We start from the raw sequence: 25,325 nt of genomic DNA on the forward strand, positions 1-25,325 counted from the left end.
TATGAAGGAGGGTTGTACCAGAAAACGGAAGGTTAAAGGAATAAATCAGGAAGAAGAAATGTTGGTTCTGTGAGTTTGAAGCTGGACAGTAAAAGAATGCTGACTGGTTGTGGTACATTTTCGGAGTGGTTTGGAAGAGAAAGCGTAAATTATAGAAGACAACCAGGAGACCAGTGACGATGGAAATATTTATTGAAAAGGCACATGTAGCAGAAACAGAGCATCTATAAGAAAGAGTGGAGAGCCTTTGTAAGAAATAGGACATTAATTAACCTAACTGCCCTCTTTTGAATGGTGTCTAGAAGCCTGAGAGATGTTTTACGGGCACTACCCAGATGTGGATTATACACAGGAAGCAAGATGCACTGTGAAGTGCATATTTTGAAGCGAGACCTAAATCATGTTGGCAACATGCAAGCATGAAATATCATCAAGCAGAATGATTCTTTCTGTAGGCTGTCCCAGTTGCTTGTAATTTAATGTTGAGGTGGTTCCACGTTTCAGCACACCAATCTGAGTAAATATTGGCATCAGATTCTTTCAATTAACAAAAGAACATAACAACCAAAGAAAATATCAAGGAAATCAGGGATTTATATATATATTTTTTTTCACTTCTGGAAATTGAGAATCTTTCATTATATACTTCAATGCTTAAATTCTGGTTTAAAATGAAGGGCAGCACTAACCTGCAACGATTTTATTCAAAAATTCATAGGCCTACATAGCATAACAAATATTCAAATGAAAAACTGAATCGCTCCATCGTAATTATTCTAGATGCACCTTCCATTCGAAATGCCACATATCAAATTACAAGCACAATTATAATAAACAGCTCATAAAAGGAAAGTCTTGTTACAAACGAACATGTCAACGTGATGGTTTAAACTGAAAAAGTTTATATATCATCTGGCATCTCTCATATTGTGAACTGAAAACTTCATAACTCAGTCGTCACTATTGTAACACCAGGATATCTACCCAACCACCGATGATAAGCCAAACAGCCTCAAAATGGCTGCCTGTGATGGTATCCACCGAGAATAAGTAACAATAGTCTTCTCCATTGGTGAAGTGTTACTTATTCGAGGTAGTGTAATTCATTCACAATATGAAGATATGATAAAAACGATGCCATTTTACCAATTAGGTAATTCACTTATGAAAAAACATGATGCAATGCACTACCTTTTTTCATTATGTGTTGGTTTATTAGCATTAGCAGAGGTATACAATGCTAGAAAGCAAGCTTATGAAGCATCAGCCAAAAAAAAAAAAAAAAACATCCCATTTCACCCATCCATTCACTCCAAATGCTTGTCCAGTTCAGCCTTAAATTTATTTAAGCTATCAAATTCCACAAGAAATGAAAGACTGTTTCAGCAATCAAATACCCAATGGCTAAAGGCAAATTTCCAAACATCTATTCTACAACTGTCTTTCCTCAATTTGAATCTATGCCCTCTCAGGTTCTTAATCTGAGCAAGAGGAAGAATCCCATCAGCACTGAGCTTGCTCAACCTTTTCAATGCCATATACAGCTAAATCAGATCACCTCGTTTGTGCCTAGGGTCCAGGTGTTGCAGAATTTAAGCCTTTCTTGGTAAGAGCACCCCTTTGTTCCCCTCACCAATCTTGTTGCCTTTCTTTGTACTCCTTCTAGCAACTCTACATCTCTCCTAAAATAAGGCCTTCTGAGCTGTACACAGTACTCAAGGTGTGGCCTGAACATTGCCTTGTATAAAGGGGTAATCACCTCCCTGCTAGTAAAATTACTATATATCATTGACAAAACTCCATGCCCTGCTATGGCAGCCCATCTGTACCACTCAGTGAACTTCATATCTGACAACACAATTACCCCCGGGTTATTTCAATCTCCACTTCCCTGAGTGTAGTACCACACAGTTGGTACATTTATCTTTGATTACTGCCACCCATTTGCAGTACTTTGCATTTGTCAATGTTAAACTTCAGCTGCCACTTCTCAGTCCATTTGACCAACTTATCTAGATCCAGTTGCAGTAGTATACTGTCTTTACTGTTGTTAACAATCCTGCCAACCTTTGTATCTGCAAACTTGGAAATTAAGCCTGATATACCTTCATCAATATCAGTGATGAATACACAAAACAACCATTGGGCCCAGCACCGAACCCTGGGGAACTCCACTAATAACATTTGTTCACGAAGAGCAGTGTCTACTGATTACCACTCTCTGTTGTCTCCCACTCAACCATCCCTTTATCCATTCTGGAAACTTGTCCTTAATGCCATACTGCTCCAATTTGTACAGCAGTCTTCCATGTACAACAGTATCAAAAGCTTTCCTGAAATCCAAGTATATGATATCAAAATTATTTTTTTCATTCAGTTCCTTTGTGACCACATCATAGTATCCAATCAAATTTGTCAGACAAGACCTCCCTTTAACAAACCCATGCTGTGTCTCTATTACTGCAGTCTTCCTTAACCAGTGACTCCATTATTTTCCCGGGAACACTAGCTAAACTAACACGTATATAGTTACTTGTGTCACCTTTTGATTCCCTTTGTGAATTGGGAAAACATTTGCATACATTCAGCCCATTGGGACCTCCCTGAATCCAAGGAAGCTCTCATAATAATGGCTAAAGGTTTGCTTACTTTCTTTGCTGCCTCCTTAAATATAACTGGATAGATCCCATCCACCCCAGGTGCCTTTATATTTTTTTAACTTCAACAATTTCTCCTCCACTTTGCTCTCCATTATTACAAAATTATTTAGCTCCCTGTTGGAGTTTAGTAAACTTCTGTCTTCCCTTTCTTACAGAATTCCTCATGTACGAATGTAGGTGCAAAATATTCATTCAATTTGTCAGCTATCTGAGCAGGATCATCAACAGTCGAACCACCAACATCAAGTGGACCAATCTGATTCATCCCCTTCTTTCTAGAGTTTGCATAAGTAAAGAAGTCTTTGTTGTTTTTCTTTGCATCCTTTGCCAAGGATTTCTCGTAATCAGGCTTCGCTTCCCTAACCTCCTTTGTGACTTGATTAAAGACTAGCTTATATCTGCCCTAGGTTTCTGTGTTGCCTGATAATTTATATGCTTCTCACATATTTTTCTTCTCTGCCACGAGCCTCATTAGTTCATTTGAAATCCATTTAGGTCTAAATCTTGAGCAGTATTTCTTAGTTGGTATGAAAACCCTAGTAGCTTCCAAGATTAATTCCTTGAAGGCTTCCCGTTTAGAATTCGCTGTTTTTAACATCATCAGTTGATCCCACTGTATAGAATTTAAAAACTGTCTGAGACCACTGTAATCACCTTTACGAAAACAAAAACCCTTCTCTTTACTTTTGATAGCAGTTACATCTTTAAGTAAATCTCACATCAGTACACTGTGATCACTGTCACCTAGTGGTTCCTTTATTTGCAAATTCTTAATGCATGAATAATCACTGCTGATAATCAGATCAAGAGTATTACTCCCTCTTGTTGCCCCTCAAACATGGTGCTGTAGAAAAAATCCTCCAATAAATCCACAAAAGTCTTGCTGTGTGCGAGTGTTTGTTTGTTTGTTTATTTGGTTTTTAGGAGCATTAGCAACTAAGGCCATATTGCTCCGGGAATATGCGGTGGTCATTCCCTGATCTTTCCGCATCCTCCGTATTTGGTGATCACGGGCTCGAACCCCGGTCTAATCAAGAAGCGTGTGCTACGCACTGCTGTTCCTGCCCACCTGGCTATGGAGGTGCCAGTGTGTGAGTGACCAAACCACAAGTTCTAGGCAATATCTGGAAAGTTAAAATTCCCCATTACAAGACATTCTGATTTACTGGCCCACTCTATTTCTCTGCACAATTGATCGTTGTACTCAGCAGAGTCATTAGGCCTATAACATACTTCTACTCTCATTTTCCCTTTCCCAGTGCTTATGTCACACCAAACTGATTCAACATTGCACTGTCCACCCATATCAACTGGATGCACTTCCCTTAGATTTTGTGTTTCTTAACAGCATAACCCCTCCTGCCTTCCTATCCTTTCTGTACACATTGTAATCCCCAAATTCCAATTCTGCACTGCTTATATCTGTGTGACACCATGTCTCTGATATCCCAACAATATCTGCCTTTGATGTCTTGATCAGCACTACAAATTCATCAAATTTATTTACTATACTTCTAGCATTGGTGTACATGCAAGTATACATGCACCTGTTCTTACTCTTAGTTACCCTAACACAGCCCATGTGTTTACTTGTTCCATGATGACTCCCAGCAGCTCTTGAAATCTTCAGCAACCTGCTCTCTAGGCTGCTGCTCATTACAATAGAAGCAGTACAAGAATCACTTTCGCCTCTGCCTGCGGCTACTGTTAATCTTTTAGCCTGTGAATCTCCCCCAAGCTAGCAGTTTTCCAACCCACCTAACACTACCTGGATAGCATTAGGTCCACTTGACTTGAGTGTCACCAGAATATCAGTTCCATCACCGTTTTAGACTTCAAAGTAGCAAGTTCAGCTTGGCATATCTGCAACGCCCTCAAGGACCATTACTGTTTATACAGTAATGTTAGAAGCGTCATCAATAAAATGAGTGAATTCAAACTGCTGGTTAGGACAAGTAACACTGACATAATAGGGCTTACAGAAACATGGTGCCACCTGGAGACGGGATGATGAGTTTCGGTAAAGTACGTACAATGTATTTAGGAAGGACAGGACAGATAGAAGGAGTGCAGGGGTCATGCTTCTTATCAAAAGCAGCCTGAGCATGACGAGAGCTTTCCCCAATTCAGATGTTTCATATACTAGTATACGAAATACAGAATCTGTAAGGTGTGAGATAGTTGAAAGCAAAGGTATAATAAGAGTGGGAGTAATCTACAGGCCATGTGATTGTGAAGATTATGATGAGAGCCTCTACATGCAAATGGAATGGGCAAGTAAGCGTGAATTTCTTATTATGGGTGATTTTAATTTGCCTCTAACTGACTGGAGCAAATGGGAAGGAAACTCCACATGGGGGACTAAATTTTTAAATCAACTAGATGATTGTTATTTGAAAGTACTAGGGAGAAGAATATACTAGACCTGATTATTACCCATTAACCAGATGACATAATAGGGCTGACAGTACAGGAACCAGTTGCAGGAAGTGATCATGGAGTTCTACAGTGGACAATGAAAAGAGAGGTAGCAGTAGTTAAAGGCAAAGGAATGGGTTATAATTTCAGGATAGAAAATTATAATGGCTTAAGGAGCTACATGGCCTCTATCAACCGGGTAAATATTTCACAGAGAACGAATACAATTGAATTCTGGTATACCGTTAAAACAATCACAGAAGCCTTGAATGCATATCTTTCTATACATTAAAATAATTTTCCTCCTAGTGATATTTATTCAGCCAATGGGAGAAGAGAGAGAAGAAAGACAGCATGGAAAAGTTAGAGCAATAAAAATTACTGAAGCCTATAACAGCTACAAATTGATCTGTAACAGTGCAATAGAAAAGATTAGGCTGGCAAAGGCAAATTGTGAGAAATCATTAGCAAAGAGAGCAAAGAGTGGGAATAAGGATTTCTTCACATATATAAATGCAAAGAGAAGGACAAACCAGATCGGACCTTTATGTAATGGATGTGGAATAGTATTAGATACCCCAGCTGATGTTGCACATGAACTCAACAGTTACTTTGTGTCAATATTTACATAAGAAAAACCCTTTACATCAATGAGAAATTATGGGAGTGAAATTGAAAAATATGTAATGATATTGAAATTTTACATGATTATTTAAGGAAAAAACTTTTGAACCTACAGGCGAGAAAGGCTCCTGGGGTTGTTAGCATATACCCTATAATTTTAAAGGAGGCGGCAAGTGAGTGTATTGAACCATTGAGGCAAATTATGAGAGCATCACTGGATGCAGGAGAGATTCCGTTGGATTGGAAACGTGCCAGTGTATCTCCAATACATAAGGGCGGTTTCTAAGGGTGCAGTGGAATTTACCAACCAGTCAGTCTAACTTCAGCAGTAGGGAAAATTCAGGATAATTCAGACAGAAATGGAATTCTGAAGGATATGCAGCATGGTTTTGTAAAAGGAAAATCATGTTTAACAAATCTGGTTAACTATTTTGACAGGATTACTCACTAGCTAGATTTAGGGAATAATTTCGATATTGTTTATTTATATTTCAGCAAAGCATTTGACTCGGTCCCACATGAGCAGTTACTTATTAAGCTGGAACAGGTTCGAATCACAGGGAAGATCCTTAGATGGATAGCAGCATTGCTTCAGGGAAAGAGGCAGAGGGTTGTGATAAATAGTTATTCCTCAGATTGGGTTAATTATTATTATTGTTGCTCTTATATTATTTCTCCCTGATTGGAGGATTCCACTCCCTGATGGGTACTGCTACCAAGTACACAGGGTGGTTGTAATGTCTGGTGTTACTGTCGGTCGAGGAAATCTCTGACTATCCTACAGGTGTTCAGGATTGCAACTTTATGGAGTTCCTTGTAGGTGTTCTCTGGGAGACCTATTGCTGCTAGGCTACTATGTAGAGTCTTTGGTACCATACCGGTGGTTGACACGATGATTGGGATGGTTGATACTTCTTGCATATACCACATCTCCTTGATCTCAGGTCTCAGGTTCGTGTACTTCCTAATTTTTTCCTCGTGGGTTTTCTGGACATTGCTAGTGTTCGGCACCTCTATGCCAATCAGGTAGGTAGCCTTTTCCATCTTGTCCACAAGGGTTATGTCCGGTCTGTTGTGCGGAATGGTCTTATCCGTTATTATAGCGGGATCCCAGTACAGCTTGTGGGTTCGGGTCTCTAGTACTGCCTGGGGTTCGTACTTCTAGTATGGTACACTTTCTTTGGTCAACTGGTATTTCCTCGCTAGCTTCTGTTCCAGGTAAAATAATGGAGTCACTGGTTAAAGATGCATTGCAGGATCGTCTAGACAGGACTGCAGCAATAATTCAGACACAGCATGGGTTTGTTAAGGGAAAGTCTTGTCTGACAAATTTGATAGGATATTATGATGTGGTTACAAAGGAACTGGATGCAAAAAATAATTTTGATATCATATATTTGGATTTCAGGAAAGCTTTTGACACTGTTGCGCATGGAAAACTATTGTACAAATTGGAGCCGAATGGTATTAGGGGTAAGTTGCTACAATGGATAAAAGGATGGTTGGGTGGGAGAAGACAGAGGGTGGTAATCAATGAGTGCTACTCTTCGTGGACTAATGTTATTAGTGGAGTCCCACAGGGTTCGGTGTTGGGTCCACTGTTGTTTTGTACATTTATCAATGATATTGATGAAGGTATATCAGGCTTAGTATAGAAGTTTGCAGATGATACAAAGGTTGGCAGGGTTGTTAATGACAGTAATGACAGTGTGCTACTACAACAGGATCTAGAAAATTTGGGTAGATGGGCTAGGAAGTGGCAACCGAAGTTTAACTTTGACAAATGCAAAGTACTTCATATGGGTAGAAGTAACCCCAGAGAAATGTACCAACTGTGTGGTACTACACTTAAGGTGGTAGAAAATGAAAAAGACCTGGGAGTAATTGTGCAGTCAGATATGAAATTTTCTTAGCAATGCTGACAGGCTGCCAGGGCAGGTCATGGGGTTTTGTCAATGATATACAGGAATTTTGCTAGAGGGAAAAGGAGGTGATTGTCCTTCTGTATGTATAAGGCAATGGTCAGGCCACGCCTTGAGTACTGCATACAGGTCTGGAGGCCTCATTTTAGGAATGATGTAGATTTGCTTGAGCGTGTACAGAGAAGGGCAACAATATTGGTGAGGAGAATGAAGGGATCCTCTTACCAAGAGAGGCTTAAGTTCTGCAAATTGCAGTGGCTGGAGACTAGGCACCTGTGCAGTGATCTGATTGAGGTGTATAAGGCCTTGAATGGGTTGAGCATGCTGAATTCTGATGGAATCCTTCCACTTGTTCGGATTACGAACCTAAGGGGCATAAATTCAAATTAAGAAAAGACAGATGTGCGGAAATTTGCCTTTAGCCAGTGGGTGCTTAATTGCTGGAACAAACTTCCATCTGTCATTGTGGAGGTTGATAGGTTAAATAAATTTAAGGAGGAACTGGACAGGCATTTGGAGGGAATGTTGTGATTTTTTTTTTTTTTTTTTTTTCTTTTGGCTGATGCTGCATAAGCTCATACACTTGCTTTATTGCATCACATGCCACCACTACTACTACTACTACTACTACTATTATCCTGGATACCTGGTCGTGTCATCTGTACCCGACTGAGTACTCAGTCGGGGTGATCACCTTGCACCCGGCAGTGACGTGTTGAATAGTTTCTGAGGCCAGGTGGCATCGTTGACATGTGTCATCTGACATTCTGGGCTCCTTTGAGATGTATTTTCTATAGTTTCTGGTGTTGATTACCTGATCTTGGATGGCCAGCATGAATCCTTTAGTCTCAGGGAAGAGCGTCCCGCTAGTGAGCCATGCATTGGAAGCAATGGTGTCGATTTGATCTTGATGTAGGACTACAGGTCATTGTAGTGTCTGCCATGGAGTGTCTTCTTTGCCCATCTTTCTAACTTCGTTTCTTGTACTGTCTGGGCGGGAGGGGTTTCCTCGCTTAGGTAGTGGGGTACACCACTTATCTATCTTCCTTATGGCCTGGTGGAATGGTGCTGTGTTGTTCTCGAAGTAATCCTTCAAGTTAACTATTGCTGTTTTCTGTTGTTCTATCTGGTCTATCAGGCCCCTTCCTCCCTCTTTCCGAGGTATTGTTATTCTCTCCACTGCTGACTTCGGGTGGTGTTGGTGGCTCTTAGTCATCATTGTCCTTGTCTTTCGCAAGATATCTTCTAGTTCGGTGTTAGTCCAATCTATGACCCCAAATGTGCAAGTTAGTACTGGATCTGCATAGGTGTTTATGGCTTTAACTGTGTTCGCTAAGTTCAATTTTGCTTTCAGCAGGCTTCTGGGTCTCTGATGATATTTTTCGGGTCAGGGACTTCTTGATTTCCTTGTGCTCTAACTGCTCAGCCTGCATCATCCCTAGGTATTTGTAGGTCTCTCCTTCTGTCATAGCTTTCATCTCTTTACCAGTCAGCAGCTGGTAGTTTTGGCCAACTAATTTTTCCTGGTGCAGTGTGTGGGTCTTGCATTTTTCTAGACCAAATTCCATCCTGATGTCCTTGCTGAATTCTTCGGTGATTCGGAGTAATTGCTGGAGTTGCTTCTCGGTCGCCGCGTAAAGCTTGATGTCATCCATGTACATCAGGTGGGTGAGGGTGTACAAGTTCTTTCTTCCTTCTTTGAGGTTATATCCATACTTGCTGCCGTTGAGCATGGTGGATAATGGGTTGAGTGCTGGACAGAACCATAGTGGGTTCAGAGCATCTCCCTGAAAGATTCCTCTTCTAATAGGGATTGGCTTGGTTGTGATGTTCTCGACCTTAATGGTGGTACTCCATTTTACCATTGTTGCTCCTAGGAAATTTATCACTATTGGATTGACCTTGTAGATCTTCAGGGTCTCTATTAGCCAGCTATGAGGTACAGAGTCGAAGGCCTTGCGGTAATCGATGTAGGCCATGTATAGGTTGCGGTGCTTCTTGTTCCATAACTGTGGCATCTATGGCTAATTGCTCCTTGCATCCTTTTCTCCTCCGCTTGCATCCTTTCTGCTGTTCAGCCATTATGTTCTGACTCTCTAAGTGGTCTGATATCTTCTTAGTTATGCAGCTGGTCAGGATCTTGTACATCGTTGGGAGGCATGTGATTGGCCTGTATTTTGCCGGGTTTCTTGTATCTTCATCTTTAGGCTTCAGATATGTGACTCCCTCAGTGAGAAACTTCGGGATTATCTCCGGGTTGCTTATCATTCGAGTGAACTGCTCTGCTAGGTGCTTGTGTGTGCAGGTGAGCTTCCTATACCAGTAGTTGTGGATGTTATCAATTCCCGGGGTTAGCCAGTTGTGGGTGTTCCTGATCGACTGTTTTACTTCTTCTTCTCGAAGTAAAACAGACTTATTATTATTATTATTATTATTAGCCATATGGTGCAAGGAAGCTTGAGGCTTATGCTGCATTTTATTTGTCTGGTATTTCCTCATTGCCAACAAAATAAAACAAGTGTAGTGAAGTTCAAGGGAGGTACAATGAAAAATAAAAAAAAGATTTTTGCCTCTATTTCACTTCTTTCATAGGTAGGTAGATAATTTATTGAATGCCCCTTGTATATATGTAACTTCAGTTCTGTAGCTAGTTATTAATTATTGTTTCGGAAAAAAAAAACTAATCTGGTTGATTTAATGTTTATGCTAAAACTGCCTACCCAAGATTTCAGTTTCACTAGTACCTTATCAATCTTGCCAGCACTCCCTCTGAAGTCCTCTGTGGCAGTATGGCCCTCTGGATTCAAATCCCATCAGAGACTGGAAGAACTCTGAAATGCCTCCTCAACCAAGGCTAGTTAACCTCTGGTGAAGGTAGTAGTACACCCTACTGAGTTATTCCAGGTTTTTCAGCGAGTTCAACATGCAAACTGGCCATGAAGACACCCTTGTACATATATATAATTTACATAATAAAACACTGCAGAAACTAACATTATGTGAACTGGTGCACTATGACCAAATGTTTTCTAGAAGCAACCGCCAATAAACACGTTCACTGGTTCCTGAAAGAAAATATGCGGCTTCAAATTTTAATCCACTTGAAGGGAAAACCACCCTACTTTTAGAACTTTTTCTTCCAATTTGACAGAAGGAAAACCAGATATTTTTGTCAAGCAACCTTTACCAGAGGTTGATTAATTCAGTCACAGTAAGAAGAAGAAAGCCCAAAGATGTTTCTGCCTTTTCCAATCCAGATTGACTCAATCTCAAGTCAAAAGGTCTTTGGACAACCCAGCAGCAAATGTGTTACTCTAGCTTTCAACCATCTAACACTTCTTTTCACAAAAATAACACTGCTTTCCAGTGTAGCACATTCCCCTCCATGGCTGCCTCAATCACTGTCTCTTGTTCTCTCTTTTCACAAATAAGTCACTATTTTTGCAATTTTTGGTCCCCTTATGATTTTGCATATCTCAATTACTTTTTCAAAGTGACCTAAAATAAAATAATTCCTAAGATCATATGACGTATGAGGGTCACTCAAAAAATTATCTCATAATTGTTTACTCAGTAAAAACTTATTTTAAAGAAAGCTAAAAACTTGGTTATAATAGAACACAATAGTTTTCCCTTTCAGACTAAAAATTTTGCAATTTTTAGTCTGAAAGATAGCACTAGGTAGTCTATTTTTAAAACAGAATCACACAGAAAAGTTTGTCATACATAAAGAGCTATGATAGAGTCTTCAAAATATAAAATAGCTAATGGTATTTCATGTTTTGAAGACTTACCCTTTCATAACAGCAAATGTTACAAATTGCATTTTATTAAAATACAAACCCTTTTATTTTGCGACGAACTTCGTGGCTATTTACATCTAAAAAACGGTGGTAACGAAAATTTGACAGAGTGAATTGCAGACATATTTGAAAATTTTCATTCTTCTCCTGTAAATAAAGCAAAAAAAAATAAATATTTTATAATCTCAGTGTAAAAGTATGACTGTATTTTTAACTACACTAAAATAATTGTAGTATTAAAAGTCATTTCCTTCTCCCCTTAATTTGCACTCGTGTAGGGTGATTTCTATTCCAATTTTTAAAAACTTTGTACTGTAAAACCACTGTGTTTACTCAGTGGTAACTTATACCTTTTCAAAAAAAGGATATTTTTCCAATTTCTCTATTACAAATTTGGCATCTTCACTAAATAAGGTAACAATGACCAGATACCACTAACACCCACATATATACCTATTTAAAGGTTAAATTACTTGAGAAGAATTACTTAACAAATAAAGAAGTATAAAGAATAATGTACATATTTTATGCTACACTGAGTTGAGATTTGAAAGAAATTTTAGAAGCACTTAGGAAAGTACAACAAGGCTTGCTGAGATGGTCTTGTCTCTTCTATAGCTAGAATTTTCAGGTTGCTGGATTTTGTGAAATTTTGTATTTTTAGTTTATTTCACAAATCACCTTTAGACGTGTTAGCTGCAAAAGGAAACAAGACCATTTCAGCAAACTTTATCACGCTTTTGAAATTTCTAAAATTCTTTCATATCTTAATGCAATGCAGCATAAAATGAGACATTCAGAATTCCTGCATATTAAACCCTTTGAAAAACAAGCCCGGAGAGAGAAAGGAAAACTGAATGCAGTTTAAAAGATGGAGCATGTTTTCTTGTTTTTGGAGGTTTTTTTTTTTTTTTTTTTGTGACTACTCTAATCATAGTATTGCTATGTGGAGCTACCCTAATCAATTGGTTTGTAATAGGACTAGAACAAAATTTTTAAATTCTTATAGTCTGGACATAATGAATAACAAGTGAATAGAAAATTCTGAATTAGTTTTCAGGAGCATCAGTAACTAAGAACATACTGTTCCATTGTGCATTATGTCTGTACACAAGTATATTCACAGGCTAATCTACATGTTGTGTGGGCTGAAAAACATGGAATAATTTGCAGAAAAACCTGCAACCTCTGCATAAGATCTGTTAACTGCAGTCCTGACTGAAGAGACCCTTAGAAATTCCTTGTCATCAAAATGATTCAAACCCAGGCCTCTCCAAACAAGTGATGAAACCCCTATATTGCCATGAGAACTAATTTAGGGACTCTCCTATTTTTTTTTTTTTTTTTTTTTATGGATACACACTGGAAAAAGCAAATAAGTAAAAAAAAAAAAAAAAAGCAAATTACTGAAAGTAATTTGTTTTTTAAAATGAAATAGTAGAATCACAATTTTCATGTATAGTATCGTAAAATTCACAAGAAAATGCCATACATGCTATTTCAAAAGTAAAAAGAGAGAGAGAGAACAATATATGATATTGTGCATTAAATTAATTGAAGCCTTTCGCCAGGTGGCCTAGGTGTTAGACGTGTGTGATTCAACTCCTTCTTTATAGTGATTTTAAGTAGTTTTTAAATGGCATCTTTATAAAATCTGTGTATTGACATGTTCCATAGATGACTATCAAGCAACTTAGATGGTTTTTATGAAGTCCTCATCAAGATAAGTACTATTTATTTAAGCTTAAACTTTTAGTGTGCAACGTTGCTATCTGAGCCTTTGTTTAGCATAGCTACAAACAGCAACGTTATTGACTTTTGACCTGAAATTCCTACCTTGGCACAAAGCTGTTGGTGACCTTGGCAGTGTTCCTGCTTAAAGTCCTGCAGCCCTCTAGCAATTTTGCAGTCAGCCACTCCCACGTCCGAACTGTTTTGTTATTTCTTCAGGCTTAATACTCTTCTCTTCGATTCCCTGCTGTGTCATTAACGGCGCACCTGCTTATTTGTTACATTCTTTTTGCTGATATTTAAAGCCATTCTCAACTCTTCAACATGCCACCTAAAGAAGCGGTTTCATGCAATGTCTGTCAAAAAACAGTACGGAATTGGGTTATCTGCAAGGGAATTTGCAGTATGGTTTTTTGTGATGCATGTTCTTTAATAAAGAACTTTTCTAAATCCAGTAATTTAAAAAACAATTTCAGATGTCCTTCATGCAAAAGTACTAACAAGGGGAGTGCAAACTTACAGTCTCCTAATCAGCATAAGCTGAATTCCCAAGATACCCCAACAGATGCTGATCTCCTTAGCAACGTTGACCATCCCTCGTCTTCTCCCGTCAAAATAGTACAATCTCCTAAGCCCTCAGACCATACAAGGAAGTCAACTAAAGATGCCTCCGCCCAAACGGATGACGCTTCCTCTTTGTCCCCCCTGCCTTCAACAGCCCCAAACAATGATCGCTCATCTGCCTCTCTGGAACAAATGCTGAGGAAACAATTTAGAGAAAATGAAGATATTAAACAACATCTTTTTCGTATTGAAGATCAGCAATGTAAATTCTACCACTTGCTTCTCGAACTAAAGGCTATGGTCGAAAGCCATCCGGTGCCTCACCCTTCTTTTCATCAGGCCTCTGCAGTTCCAGCCCTCAGCCCAGAAGCTGAAGAATTCGTTCCAGAAAAAACAACTGCGCGATACCAAAAATCAAGCTGTAGCTCTCTTTCTGTCCGAGAACACAATCGTGCTTCCTCGCAACGTGTTGACACAGGCAGACAACCTATATCCACCTCTATTAGTAATCAACAAAAACCAAGCAATTTGTACGTGCACTGTCAAAATGATCGCACTGAGCATTATCCTGAAGTGCCTTCCCATAATGGCTTGCCTACAAACTCCCCAAGTTTTAAGTTTCCTCGCAAAAACAACAGAAATGCAAGCATAATAGGAACAAGAAATATGAAGTCTTGTGTTAAAATTAGAAACAGAAATAGTTCGACGCTTAGAAATAGTAACATTTTTGTTAGCAGGCTAGACCCGAATACTACTTCCCAGCAGATGGACCAACTACTATTAGAGTTAGAAATTCCAGGTAGAGCGTTCAAAATAAGAACGAAACATCCCACATATTCATCATTTAGAATTGAGCTAAAGGATTGTGACATACAACAATATCTAAATCCTGATATCTGGCCAAATGGTCTACTCGTCATGCCATTTTATGGAGCCATTGGAGGATCGGTCAACAACCCTAGTGAAAAGTTACCAACTAATTCCCAATCTGCGGAATTCTCTGCATAGCTAGAGAATAATATTCCTAATTCTCATCCTAATCCATCATTTAATTTGCCATCTAATACATCTGTTTGCAAACATCCTTCTAACACAAATGTCCATCTCAGCATTTTTCTTCAAAATGTAAGAAGCATAAAAAATAAACTGTCTACGCTTATTTCATTAATGGATGCTGCAACTTACAGAACTTAAGCCTTTCTTAATAAGTGCACCCCTTTGTACCTCTCACGATTCTTGTTGCCCTTCTCTGTACTCATTCTAGCAACTCTACATCCTTCCTCAAGGTGTGGCCTGACCATTGCCTTATACAAAGGGATAATCACCTCCTTGTCTCTGCTAGCAAAATTCCTATATATCATTGACAAAACTCCATAAACTACTCTGGCAGCCCGTCTGCACTGCTCAGAGAACTTCATATCTGACTGTACAATTACCCTCAGGCCTTTTTCATTCTCCACTTCCTCGAGTGTAGTACCACAGAGTTGGTATGTTTCTCTTGGGTTACTGCTACCCATATGTAGTACTTTGCATTTGCCAATGTTAAACTTCAGTTGTCAGTGTTAAACTTCACTTCTCATCCCATCTGCCTAACTTTTCTAGATCCTGATTTTGTTTTTTTTTTGTTTTTTTATGTAAACCCCAAACACAAGAGGTATTAGAACCTATAGTAGTTAGTACCGTGCTTGGGCTGAATGTTGAGGAGACGAAAGAAGATATTTGTTGACATTGCACTTGTACTTCTGTAGACTGTAATTTTCAGGAAATACATATGAAGGAAGGTTGTTCCAGAAAACAGCAGTTGAATGAATAAATAAGGAAGATGAAAAGTTGGTTCTGTGAGTTTGAGGTTGGACAGCAAATGAATGTTGGCTGGTGGCAGCACGTGTTCTGACTGTTTTGAAAGAGAGAGCGGGAATCAAAGAAGCCAATTCAGAAGACCTGTGCCCATGGAAGTATCTGTAGAAAAGGCATGCAGCAGAAACAGTACATCTATGAGACAGAGAGTGGAGAGACTCTGTTAGAGATGAATCATTAATTAACCTAACTGCCCTCTTCTGAATGGAATCAAGAAGCCTGAGAGAGGTTTTGGGAGCACCACCACAGATGTGGAAACAATATTCCATGGTAGGGCGGATTTGTGATTTGTACAGAGTGAACAGCTGTTTGGAAGAAAAGTAATGCCGAGAGCGAAAGAGAAAACCAAGTTTTTTAGATGCAGATGAAGCAATATTTGAAATGTGCTTGTGCCAAGAGAGATTAGCAGACAGGGTAATCCCCAAAAGAGATATATCATTTTGCCTAGAAATCGGAGTGTCACCAAAGATAAGCATAGGAGCAGAAGAATCCTTTTTGCGAGATATAAGACAAGACTGAGTTTTAGAAGGATTGAAATCAACTAAGGTGTCTTTGCCCCACTAGAGAATTATCTCTAGTGGGGCAAAATCTGCTACCAATTCCTTAAATTGGCATTTAAGGAATTGGTAGCAGATTTTCAAGAAGTTGAAGCTGATTGAGCAGGGCAAGGTTTCTCAAAATGGAAAGTGGAATGCAATGTGCTATCATCGGCAAAATTATGGATAGGATTTCCAGTCAATGGAAGAAGGTCATTAATATACAAGAGGAAAAGTGTGGGGGAAAGAACTGAACCTTGCAAGATACCGGCATTAGTGCAGAAGTTAGAAGATAGAGAGCCATCTACCATCACCCTCAATGAGCAATCGGAGAGAAAACTAGATAACTAATTACAAAAAACAGTTGGCAAACCATAAGATGGAAGCTTGTTTAGAAGACCTTTATGCCAAACACAATCGAAAGCCTTTGATATGTCAAGAGCAACTGGTTGTGTTTCAATGAACTTTTCCATTGAATTAGTCCCATAAATGGGTAACATATGCCAGAATGGTACGATAATTGGATGGGAGGGATTTGTCACCCTTTTTAGGAACTGGCTGGATATGAGCAAATTTCCAAGCAGAAGGAAAAACACCTTTGGAATATAAAAGTGAAAAAAGGCTGCAAAGAATAGGAGTAAGTTCAGGAGCACAGGTTTTGAGAACAAGTGAAGAAATACCATCAGGACCTGGAGCTTTCTTAGCATCAAGATTCATCAAAATCCTTCTGATATCCTTTTGACAGAAGACCACAGGAGGCATGGAATGGAGTGTGTTGGGAATGGTGGGAGGTGTTTTACCAAGATCATTAATACACAAGTTGGAAGAAAAATGGGATGCTAGCAGGTCAGCTTTATCCTTGGCTGAAGTGACAACAGAACCATCTGGTTTGGACAGAGGTGGGAGCAGAGATGGGCAAAAGTTGCAGCGAATAGCTTTGGCAAGAGACCAGAATGCTCAGCTACCATTAGGGCAAGAAGCAAGTTTTCTACTCTTAGCCTGTTCAAACTCTAGTTTGGACTGATTAATAACTGCTTTACAATTGTTGCGAGCTTTGGTGTAGGCAGAAAATGAAACTGGAGAATTAGAAACAAGCCAATTACGATATGCAACATTCTTCTCTTGAACAGCCTTAGCACATTTATTGGAAAACCAAGGTTTAGATAAAGGACGAGATTTTAAAGTGGAGTGTGGGATAAAGGATTCCATTCCTGCAAGAATAATTTCACTGACACGATCTGAGCAAATGTTGACATCAGAAGTTTTGAAACAGTAATCTGACCAAGGAAAAGAAGAAAAGAAGTCTCGCAGGCCAGTGTACCAACTAAAATCCTGCCTGCAAACACCGTTTTAGAGCTGTACCCTCGAAATGTAAGGAAGATTGGCTCTCGCCACGATGTTCATCATAACCTCAAAAGTCATCAATCATACTGCATGATGGATGAGATGGGGAAGGGTTGACCAGAACTGTTGCAGTAGCATACTGTCTTTAGTGTCATTAACTAACTACTTCAGTCTTTTCACATTCACATATGATAACATCTCTTCCAATCCATTTTCAGTGACCAACATTTGTCTGGTTTCCAGTACCTGGTGTATGTTTAACAGTTTTAGTACTGTCAAACCTAAAAGAATGTTTACATCTAAGCACTACTGCAAAATGCAGCATACTGAATCACATTGAATAGTTTGTCTGTGGTTATGCTTTACCTGTCAAACTAAACCTAACTCTATCTAATGTAAGGTTGTTATATCCATATAAGTTTTTAACTAATATGAGATGTACTTCTATGAACATTTCATTTCAAATGTTTTTCACACTTAATGTATCTTTAATTTCACAAACAGTTCTGAAAAGATACTGTCTTGTAACTCTTTAATAACCAGAATTCTTCTGGTGTTTTGGCAGAATCCAGTTCATAACAGAATGGAAAATTATAGTTTTATAGTTTACAAACCAAAATATACAATATGCATAACTGTCTAAATGGTCCTGCATTACTTCTTTAACCAGTGACTCCATTATTTTCCCAGGAACAGATGTTAAGCTAACAGGTCTGTAATTACTCATTTCACTTTTTTTTTAAATTGGGAATCCATTTGCTTTGGAGGTAAGGTTTGCTTATCTCCTTTGCTGCCTCCCTTAACTTAACTGGATGGATTCCATCCATCCCACGTGCCTTTTTTATGTTTAGCTTCAACAATTTCTTTTCCACTTTGTTGTCAGTTATCACAAAATCATTTAGCTCCCAGTTATAGTTTGATACACGTCTGGCATTCTCTTCCCTAGTGAATTCCTCATGTGGGAATGTGGTATGGAGATGAAAAATACTATTCAGTGTGTCAGCAACCTGAGCACACTCATCAACAATTAATCCATTGACATCAAGTGGCCCAGCATGATTCAATCCCTTCTACTATTAATATAAGCATAGCGGTCTGCTGCTGTTGTTGGCATTCTTTGCCACTCTTCTCATAATCTGCCTTAAGTTTGCCTAACCTCCTTTGTGACTTGATTACAGACTAATTCACATATACCATAGGTATATTTGAATTAGTATCACCATTATAATCTGATAATTTATATACATCCCATGTATTCTTCTTCTCTGCCACAAATCTTATCAGTTCATCTGACATCCATTCAGATCTAAGCCTTGAATAGTATTTCTTAGTTGGTATGAAAAGCTTAGTAGCTTCTATGATTACTTCCCTGAATACTTCCCATTTAGAATTTGCTGTTGGTGTCTTCTTAAATTTGCACAACATATTACACTGTAGCGTAACTTAAAATCGACTCCCATGGAAAAAAGTAAAAACAGTGATCAAAGTACTGCCAGTGGAAAAAATCAAAGGAAATCTCTAACCTTCGAGAAAATTAGAGGAATGAAAGGTATGAATGTAATGAACAGGCCGTTGAAATAGTCAGATCCACAAGAATCTCCAACTTGACATTAAGATCAAAAAGGAATCAAGCTCTAGGTTTTAAATCTTCCAAGGATCACCTTACATTGCTGTTAGGAAGAATGCACCTAGAGATCATAAAATAAAACTCCTCATGGTTTATCACTCCGAAAACCCCCAAGTACTGCAGGGTTATTTTAAGGAGCATTTTCCAGTGGTATGGCAGTCTAACAAAAAAGGCTGAATTACAGCAGCTGTCTTAAATCCTACTTTTCCAATGAACTCCGTCATGAATTGAAGGCTTACTGTGAGAGGATAAACATGCCCTTCAAAATTTTTCTCCTATAGGATAATGCACCTGAACATCCCCCAAGCATCACTGATGTTGATGAAAACATTAATGTTATGTTCCTGCCACCAAACACAACATCCTTTATCCAACTTAAGGATCACAGTGTCATTGCAACTTTCGAAAGTTATCTCCAGAGGACATTTACTCAGAGATGGTTAAGGATACCGAAGATTTTTTTGAAGAATTATAACATCAAGAAAGCAATTCATCAAGGAAACAATTGACAACATTTGAGATGCGTGGGCAGAAGTTTTACAGTCTTGCATACAGGAATTTGGAAAGAGATTTGGTCTGATGTCACAGAGTCTCATAAATTTTATCCTGAAGTTGAACTTTTTCAATTCAACACATGACATCATTGCCATTACAAACGGAGTTAGGTTTCAAAGCATAGATTAAGCTAACATGGATGAATTGCTTTGATCCCACCAATGAAAACCTTGAATTGGAGAAAAACTTAAATGAGGATGATGATCCCTCTGTTGTTAAACCTGTTAAACACCTTTCAACAAAGAAATGGCTGAATTTTTTAAGCACACTGACAATGCCATTAGTATGGTTTTATTATGATTATCATTAGCAGCACTAAAGTTTCTAGAGAGATTTAGAACCCTTTGGTTTGTTACAAAGAGCTCTACAAGGAGAGAAAAACTGCTGCCCATCAGTTCTCTCTCTTGACCATTTCTTCAACAGAGCTGAAAATCGTCAGTCCACCAACCCAGAGACTGTATCAGTTGATTCACTATCCAATTAAATTAATTACAGTATCAATGTACTAATTAAAGAAAAATAAATAAATGCATTATCTTCCTAAATTTGAGTTAGTTATTTTTCCTTTTGGAATGCATCCCTATTTTACCCATGTAAAAGTCAATTCCCTTTACATGATTTCATTTTATGCAGTGATTTCTCGGAACCAATTAACTGCATAACGCAAGGGATACCTGTATTTAAATTTTGGCGCTACAACAAAATTCCATACAACCACTAACCACATTAGACTCAACTCCCTTCTGGGGTACTAGTGTCAGAAACACCCCATGTGGTATTTAATTCTTGATCATTCAAAGGCTGCTGCTCCAAAAACAATTTTCTTGCTACCTATCCCTAATAATACCTCTGAAATGAAAGAAGAGTCACTGATTTATTAATGCCACATTTTCTCAAATGAAAATTTTGATCACCCCCTGATGGCTTCCAAACATCCTAAAGACTACCCAAGGGTTAAGTCAGCATGAGCCTTTATCTTTTAGTTTATGTGCTGCTAGGTGTGTGAAATCCCCAGGGGCTCACATCTGGTGAGTATGGGCTTAACACACCCAGGGTCCTGAGCTGGATATCATCATTCTTCCCCTTCTTGGTGATTCCTTTCTACTTCTCTCTCTGTCTCTCAGGGTAATAGGGAATTTTTTTTTTTTTTTTTGGCCGGTGCAGCATAAGCCTCAGGCTTCCTTGCACCATATGGCTAATAATAATAATAATAATAATAAAATAGTGAACCTTATTACAATAAACCATTCTCTCTCTCTCAATCAAAAATAGAATGGCCAATCATTTTGGGACTTTTAATACCATTTGACAAAAATGTGAGGGGACGTTTAGCAGCAATAAAACCCTTACAAGTAAAAATTGTGGCCATAGTGAAGGTCAAAGGTATTTAGGGCTTTAGTGCTACTCCACATGCATCACTCACACTGGCCAATCATATTGAAATTTTCAGTTCTGCTAACAAAAAAGCTGCTCATTTATTTCAATAAGTCTATCCATAAGAAACAATAAAAGTGCTTAATACTGTTCTTAAAAGTTATTTCACATTTCCTATAGGAAATCAGCTCCTCTCTAATAATGTTATGCTGCATCTACCTTCAGTTTTGGTCTATCTGATGGTCATTAGGCTTATGCAACATATTACTTATACTGTAAGCAAAAAAACAAAAACTGCTTACTTTCATATAGTTATTTATTCTATTTAACTCATCAGCAAGTGCATAAATTTTTGAAATATGAGTATTTGGGCAATATTTCTTTTCCCAAATTTAAATATTGACATCACAATTATTTATGAATATATCTCATTAAATTGTATTTCTTCATCAGGATACACAAAGAGTGTCTGGAAAGTAAGGTATACAAGAAAATGCTATGTTTTTTTAAAAAATCCATTTGATAAAAATCATTTATTGGCCCCCACAATATAAATTGTGTGCATAGACTAAATGTAGCACAACTTTAATTTTTTAACTTAATCAGCACACAGATTTTACATAGTTTACAGATTTATCCAATTAGATAAGGGCAATATAATATGATGAAATTGCAGCCACAGCATCAAGGTTTAGAGGGAAACTGCTATTCAGATGATTGTATTCAGCTACAACTTGTCATATTTTAAGATGTTTGTTCTTGTTAAGGGTTTCAACACAAATAACATCATTTGCTGCAAGGGATTCAATTAGAAAGTTCAACATAGCTTGTTCTAAATGTACTGTACTGCATCATACGAGTATTGTGGTAGATGATGACTCTCATCATTAACTGGTGCAATACCACCACTTTGCTTATTGGAGGCTTGAAGTAGTGAAACCCATGTTTAGTTACCAGAGCAAAGTTTCCAGCATTGCCTCTCTTCCCCATCAACCTGTGCACAGTACTAAGTACTATAAGTTTTAATACTGTTCATGTTTGGGGTTTACATTAAAAAAAAAAAAAAAATTGTTTTCTGCTTAAGTTCCTTATTGAGTTTCTGTGGGAAGAGGGAGCAACACTGTAAGGGAGTAGTGGTACTCCCTTAGATCATTCTTCTCTTTCTTGGTGATTCCCTTCTACTTCTTTCTTTCTCTCTCTCTCTCTCTCTCTCTCTCTCTCTCTCCAGGGTAATTCAGAAAATTTTTTCCCACTATCCTGAACATAGTAATGCACAGTTGGTACATCAATCTGGTATTACTGCTACCCATATGCAGTAACTTACATCTGCCAACATTAAACTTCAATTGCCATTTCTCAGCCCATATGCCAAATTTTTAGTGGCCTACATCTTGTTGCACTATCAGACCTTGATTACTGTCATTAACCAACTTTTGTATCATCTGAAAACTTAGACATTAAGGCTGATATATCCTCATCAATATAATTAATAAATATGAAAATATAAAAAGAACAGTGAGCCTAGTACTGAACTTATTGGTTAATGACAATAATCATTGCTATTTCAAGATAAGATCAGCAATGATGAACCAATGACATATGTGCCATGCTAGTGGCCACTCATAAATTTGCCCTTAAATAAAAAGTATTTTTTTATTTGAAGACAAATTTTATTTTATAGTGCATTGACCATTGCAGCAGTGAATGCACATCTGCACTGTAAAACAACTTGGCACCAAAGAGTAGCATAAAATACTCTAATCCTGTAATTCCCTCCCTCTGTTGTCCTAATTGCACCTAGTAAGCAGAAGCTGCCACACAGCATGTGAAAGTGATAAAGACAACATGCAATTGGGCTGCTAGCCAATTCCAATCCCCCACCACAGGTTGCCTTCTCTGTCTCAACCCTAATCTAATCAAGTATCCTAGAGTACCAGAGAGCAGCCCAGTACAGATAATGGTGCAATATAGTCCACCTCCATGTAGCAGGGAACAGGAACTAGCAGGCAAATTTCTAGGTGATCTTCTGTTGGCTAGTTGCTAAATAGCTAACCAAAAACACAACACACAATCCTATACAACCTGTATGACTGCTATGAAATGATGCTAGAACACAGACGACATTGACAAATAGTAGTGATCCTGTGGAACTGCTTAAACAGAGACATATACATACACACATTCAGCAGTGAAAACCATGAATATAACTGTTTGCAAAATTATACATCAACAAAATTCTTCTTTTAACTATCATTACCTTTTAATAATAAAGACACTAATTTGAGATTTGTTGTTTTATTTTTTTTTCCTGTGGCACACAAAAATTATCATCTTATTTAGGCATACAGACAGAAAAAGATTGCCATTACTGATCTGGATAAACTAGGCAGATGAGCTGAAATAAAAATGGCATTTAAGGTAATACAAATAAATGTAAAGTCCTGAACAAAGGTGTTTGGTTGTGGGTTTTTTGAAGAAATTAAAAGAAGCTCTTATTTCTTTTCTTTGACTCCCTTGAAAACCTGCAGCTTAGAGTTCAGCTTCAATTTAAGGTTCTCTCATCTCCCAATTTCCCAAATCATTTTGTTTCCAATATTTATGCTTATTTAATCTGTCCATAGGCAACAATTTCATAATATATGGGGAACAGCAGTCATCACTCAATATGCATTTACACAGAGTGGTGTTTCATCATTCATATCCGAAATACAAGGTACTATATTTGGGGAACAGCAGTCATCACTCAATATGCATTTACACAGAGTGGTGTTTCATCATTCATATCCGAAATACAAGGTACTATATTTGGAGAACAGTAATCCCAGAATAAACAACATTTGAGTAGCAACAAACTCAAGGTAGTTGATAAGGAAAAAAGACATTAAAGTAAATGTACAGTCTGACATGAAGTGATCTAAGTGGTGCAGACAGACATCCATTGGGTTCTCTAAATGATATACAAGGAACTCTTTATACAATGGGATAATCCTACTGTTGGTACCATCACCAGGAAAATGGATGCAAGCCAGGTATTTTTTTCAAATTAGGAAATAGGTGAAATGGTGTTAGATCAAGTGAATATTGGGGATGGTGCAAGATTTAAAATCCAACTGCTTTATATTTTGCTTTATATATAAAGAAATATAATTACAGATGTTGTTAAGCCACATCTGGAATATTGCATACAGGTGTGAAAAAACCTCATCTCAGGAAGTAAGATGATCTGTTGGAAAGGATATAGCGAAGATCAAAAAGATTTGTTGGAAGCACTAAAGGATGTTCTTACCAAGAATGACTGAGATTCCAGAAACTAGTCATCTGCATGATGACCTAACTGAGGAGATACATTTAAATTGAAACAGAATGACCACAGAACAGATGTGTGGAAATCTGCCTTCAACCAGAGTACTAATTAACTGGTGGAATAAACTTTCATATAGTGTGGATAGTTTGAATAAATTTAGTATTGGTATTAGTAGGGTCAACAGCCTCCGTAGCTGAGTGGTCAGGAGCGGGAGTGCAGTAGCACACGCTCTTTGAGTAGACCGGGATTCAAGCCCCTGACTGCTGAATATGGTTGATCTGCCAATCCGCACTGGACCAGTGTGGCAGATTATGGTCCATTTCCCTCAGCACAAATTGTTGAGGAGGCTTCCATCCTGCAGTGGGTTGATAATGGCTGAACTTTACCTTTATTAGTAGGGTCAAATGGCAAGAAAGCAAGCTTATACAGCATCAGCCAAAACAAAAAAAAAAAAAAACTATCTCGCTCATCAGTCTATCCCCTGTAATAAGTTGTCTAATTCTTTCTTAAATTTATTCAAACTACCCACTTCCACAACATCAGATGGTAGTCAGAGTAACTGATTGTTCCAACAATCGATTACTCCTTGACTCTAAGCAAATTTTCACACATCTATCCTGCAGCCATCCTTATTCAATTTATGAGAGATGATTGAAAAATTCATGGCCTGAGCAACACTCCACCAGCATCAAAGAAAAAAAAAAAAAAACGATTCCATCACCTTGCCAGCAGAAGGAATCAACTTGGCTTTCTTTGCACTGGGAGAAGAGCTGTGTTTCCACTGTTTGGAGTGTTCCTTTGTCTCTAGCTGAAAGTGATAGACCCACACCTCATCCATGGTCACAAACCTTGCAAGGAAATCTGTATCTGCTTGAAAACAATGCAAATGTTCACTTAACTTAACCACTCTTTTGCATTTTTGATCTGCTATCAACTATGTTCCAAGCACTGCAATTTTAGGATCCATCATGCTGATATCTTTTTCATAGCAAGCACCTCTGTTATT

General features: G+C 38.1%; 1 protein-coding gene across 1 annotated transcript in view; it reads right to left on the reverse strand.

Annotated features, from left to right (window-relative positions):
* LOC150075288 (gamma-tubulin complex component 5-like) overlaps window positions 1-25,325 on the reverse strand; it is a 110,728-nt gene that overhangs the window by 67,791 nt on the left and 17,612 nt on the right. Inside the window, exon 2 of the mRNA XM_090388433.1 lies at window positions 11,468-11,574. Within this exon, the coding sequence (XP_090244559.1) occupies window positions 11,468-11,574 (107 nt within the window). The remainder of the gene's footprint in view (window positions 1-11,467; window positions 11,575-25,325) is intronic.

The sequence above is a fragment of the Mastigoproctus giganteus genome, chromosome 14 (genome assembly GCF_048544385.1).
Source record: "Mastigoproctus giganteus isolate SK-2022 chromosome 14, ASM4854438v1, whole genome shotgun sequence".
Taxonomy (NCBI): domain Eukaryota; kingdom Metazoa; phylum Arthropoda; class Arachnida; order Uropygi; family Thelyphonidae; genus Mastigoproctus; species Mastigoproctus giganteus.